The 4530-nt window shown below is 50.7% G+C and overlaps 1 protein-coding gene across 1 annotated transcript in view; it reads right to left on the bottom strand.

The window, feature by feature from the left end:
• Positions 1-3481: 3481 nt before the first annotated feature.
• Positions 3482-4530, bottom strand: part of CLPP (caseinolytic mitochondrial matrix peptidase proteolytic subunit) — an 8577-nt gene continuing 7528 nt past the window's right edge. Inside the window, exon 6 of the mRNA XM_011967416.1 lies at positions 3482-3848. Within this exon, the coding sequence (XP_011822806.1) occupies positions 3676-3848 (173 nt within the window). The 3' untranslated portion in view covers positions 3482-3675. The remainder of the gene's footprint in view (positions 3849-4530) is intronic.

The raw sequence follows: 4530 nt of genomic DNA, 5'->3' as shown, positions 1-4530 counted from the left end.
CATAGCCCCGGAGCGGGGTCATGGGAGAGGCCAGGGTTGGGGAACGCCTCCGCCAAAAGTCATTGGCTGTAGCTGCGCCAGACGCCTCCAGCGATTGACCTCCCTCGGAGTCCCGCCTCTCCCTCACGTCTATTGGTTGCTGCTAGACTCGCCTTCACAAGCTATTGGCTTCCTTCCAGAACCCGCCTCCTCTCTTGAGCTTATTGGGCGCCACCTCCTGCCTGGCTTACACCATTGGCTGAGTCGGAAGTCCGTCTGCAGCTTAGCACCGCCTTTTTAATGATGAAAGAGAAAACGTACAACCCAGGTGATGCTTGACCAAGACCTCACAAGGGGATATGGGTAGTATCTGGTCTGAAGTCCGGAGGTCACGGGGATTGGGGCCAAGGCCACAGTTAAGGGCTCTAGGGCTAGAGGTTAAGGGCAGAGTACAGTGAGGCCGAGATAAGGGTCCGGGGTTAGGGGACTGACGTCAAGGCCACGATTATGTGTGTGGTGGGGCCAGCTATTCAGAGTTAGGGCTTATGGTCAAAGGTCAAAGCAAGGCTTCTTCATTCATTTCCCTGTCTCCGTATTACTTTGCTTTAGGTTTGAAAATGGCATTATGGTTGTCTTTTTTATTCCTTGGCCGGGCGTGGTGGCTCATGCCTGTAATCCCAGCACTTTAGGAGGCCGAGGTGGGTGGATCACCTGAGGTCAGGAGTTCGAGACCAGCCTGACCAACATGGTGAAAACCCGTCTCTATTAAAAATACAAAAAATGAGCCGAGCGTGGTGGCGCGCGCGCCTGTAATCCCAACTACTCAGGAGGCTGAGGCAGGAGAATTGCTTGAACCCAGGAGGCGGAGGTTGCAGTGAACCAAGATCCAACCACTGCACTCCAGCCTGGGTGACACAGCAAAACTCTGTATCAAAAAAAAAAGGAAAAAAAAGTCCTCGTATTTTACAAATGCAAACTGAAAAAAAAAAAATATTTACAGATGAAAAGATCTCTGGGATTTGCTTCCACATAAATCTAGGCTGTGGAGGCAGGGATGGGGTCGGGTAGGGAAGAATCACATTTGACCGTGAATTAATTGTTGAACTGGTGTGATAAGTACATGGGGTCTCATTACCCTGTTTTCTCTACTTTTGTTTATATTTATTTTTATTTATTTTTGAGACAGTCTCACTCTGTTGCCCAGGCTGGAGCACAGTGGCACGATCTTGGGCCCTGGAGATTTGCAACCTCTGCCTCCTGGGTTTAAGTGATTCTCATGCCTCAGCCTCCCAAATAGCTGGGATTACAGGCACCAAACCACCATGCCCAGCTTTTTTTGTTTTGTTTTTCAGACCGAATTTCCCTCTTGCCACCCAGGCTGGAGTGCAATGGTGCGGTCTTGGCTCACTGCAACCTCAGCCTTCCAGGTTCAAGCTATTCGCCTGCCTTAGCCTCCCATGTAGCTGAGATTACGGGCAGCTGCCACCACGCCTGGCTAATTTTTGTATTTTTAGTAGAGATAGGGTTTCACCACATTGGCCAGGCTGGCCTCAAACTCCTGACCTCAGGTGATCCGCCTGCCTTGGCCTCCCAAAGTGCTGGGATTACAGGAGTGAGCCACCATGCCCGGCCTATATTTTTTAATTATTTTTTTACAGAATAATAATAAAATGTTTTATTATTTTCTCCCTCTATTGCCCAGGCTGGAGTGCAAGGGCAGGATCGTAGCTCACTGCAGCCTCGAACACTTGGGTTCAGGTAGATCCTCTTCCCTCAGCCTCTCAAAGCTCAGGGTACTTTTCTATGTATTTTTAATGTCCATAATGCAAAGTGCAACACTGTAACTGCTAAGCATAGCCCGCCCCCCTCCCGAATGCTTGAATTTTGAAAACTATTGACCCCATTTCTCCCTCCGGCTACATCCGCCCCCCAGCTCCCTGCTCCGCTTAGTGTAGTAATCATTACACTATCGAGGAGATAGTGTAATTCCTCGAAAGACTTGTCTGTGTCTGATATTTCCTCCTATTCTTTCTGGATCCACTCCAGCCTGGCTTTTGGCTCCCACAGTACCAGAAATGCCCTGATTTAAGGCCACCAGTGACATCCACAGCACCGAATCCAATAGCCATCTCTCAATCTGACTGGTAATTAACCTACATGCTAATGCTGCCTACATTTTTATTTCAACCTCTTGACCCTGATGTCCAGGGACATAACAAACACCAGGTATAATATATCCAAAATCAAGTCCCGATCCCTCCCCAAGCCTGTTCCTTTCCCTACACTTCCCATCTCAGGTGACAGGTCTCCATCTTCCTGCTTTGGGCCATCAGCTCGGAGTTTCTGGAAACTGCTCTCTGTCACATCCCACCTAGCTAGAATCTGACTTTGTCTCACCACTCGGCCAGGCCTGCCATCAGCTTTCATCTGGATTACTCCAGCTCTCCTAACTGCTCTCCAGTTTCCGTCCAGGGTGCACTCCTCAGGAGTCAGTCATCCTTATTTTCCTTCCTCTTCTCAAAACTCTCCATGTTTCACCTCCCTCCTTTTAGATGTCAGGCCTTTTATGATCTATTCTCCTCAATCACCTCCACTTTTTTTTTTTTTTTTGTGGACAGAATCTCACTCTGTTGCCCAGACTGGAGTGCAGTGGTGTGATCTTGGCTCACTGTAACCTCTGCCTCCCGGGTTCAAGCACACCACCATGCCTGGCTAATTTTCACCTCTGCTTTCTGATCTCATCTCTTCCACCTTCCCTCAGCCACGGGCCTCCTCATAGGTCCTCTCACATGCCAGGTACTGTCCTGCCACAGGGCCTTTGCACTGGCTGTGTCCTCTGCCTGGACACAGGCTCCATCCCTCCCCTTCTTTGAGGCTTTGCTCAACCACCACCTTCTCAGTGAGGGCTTCCCTGATTACCCCATAGAAAACTGTAACACACTCACCCTCACACTTGCATGCCACCTTTCCTGTGTTTTTTGTTTTTTTTGACAGAGTCTTGCTTTGTTGCCCAGGCTGGAGTGCAGTTGCGTGATCCTGCTCACTGCAACCTCCGCCTCCTAAGTTCAAGTGATTCTCCTGCCTCAGCCTCTGGAGTAGCTGGGATTACAGGTGTACGCCACCTCGCCCGGCTAAATTTTTGTATTTTTAGTAGAGACGGGGTTTCACCGTGTTAGCCAGGATGGTCTCGATCTCCTGACCTTGTGATTCACCCGCCTCGGCCTCCCAAAGTGCTGGGATTACAGGCATGAGCCACCGTGCCCGGCCTTTTTTTTTTTTTTTTAAATAACTATCTACTGCCACAAGAATGGAGCTCTTTTGAGGATGGTTGCTTGTGTCTTCTTCACAAAAGAACACTGCCTGGAATATAGGATATGATCAGGAGAATCTGCTCAAGACATGGCTTACCTCTTCGGTTCGGGACAAAAACACAAGGGGCCTGTGAAATACAGATGTGTACACGCCATCGTCATGCAGAGAGGGAGGGTGTCCCAGACGCAGAGCAAAGACCACAAAGATTTAATTTAAAATCACAGTGTCTCAGCTGGAATGCCCCGTCCATAGGGGGCACCCTTGCAAATGAAAAGTTCCTCAAGGGGCCCCTCCGGGCCCAGCAGCAAGGGGTGAGCAGGGCCCAGCTGGGGGTCTGGCTGGCCTCTGGCCCCTTCATGTGATTCTGGAGAGGAGGACCAGCTCTCAGGTGCTAGCTGGGACAGGTTCTGCTGCTGGCGCTGCTTCTACAGGCTCCTTCTGCACCAGCGTGGGCTCATCCTCACCATCCTGGGGAGGGTGGACCAGAACCTTGTCTAAGATGCCGAACTCCTGGGCCTCCATGGGGCTCATGTAGCGGTCCCTCTCCATGGCAGACTCTGGTGGGGAAGCAGGAGGTGATACACATTAGGGTAACAGCAGAGACCCGGGGCCAGGTCTGGTTCGTGTTTTGGCCTGAATGGTTGTGCCCATCACTCCAAGTTCGTATGTTGAAGCTCCAACCCCCAGTGGGGTGGGATGGGATTTGGAGACGGGGTCCTTGGGAGGTCTTTAGGGAGAGATGGGGTCGGGGCCCTCTGATGGGATTAGTGGCCTTATAAGGGGAGACACGAGTGCACTTGCTCTCTCTCCACCATGTGACGACACAGGGAGAAGGCGGCTGTCTGCAAGCCGGGAAGAGAGCCCTCACCGAGAACCACATCAGCCGGCACCCTGACCTTGGACTTCTCAGCCCCCAGAACTGTAAGAAATAAATCTCTGTGGAGGTCTGTGGTGTTGTGTTAAGCAGCTCAAGCTGACTGAGGTATGTCCTCATTCTGCAGTGCCTCTGTTTCCCCTAGATAGCAGTAAAATACCAATTTCAATTTTGTTTTTTAAAAAATTGTTTCTGGGCCAGGCACGGCAGCTCACACTTGTAATCCCAGCACTTTGGGAGGCATGGCCAACATGGTGAAACTCTGTCTCTACTTAAAATACAAAAATGAGCCAGGTGTGGTGGCAAACACCTGTAATCCCAGCTACTAGGGAGGCTGAGGTACGAGAATCACTTCAACCTGGGAG

Source organism: Mandrillus leucophaeus, unplaced genomic scaffold (assembly GCF_000951045.1).
Source record: "Mandrillus leucophaeus isolate KB7577 unplaced genomic scaffold, Mleu.le_1.0 Scaffold8, whole genome shotgun sequence".
In the NCBI taxonomy this organism is placed as follows: domain Eukaryota; kingdom Metazoa; phylum Chordata; class Mammalia; order Primates; family Cercopithecidae; genus Mandrillus; species Mandrillus leucophaeus.
This window is presented reverse-complemented; position numbering and strand designations above follow the sequence as displayed.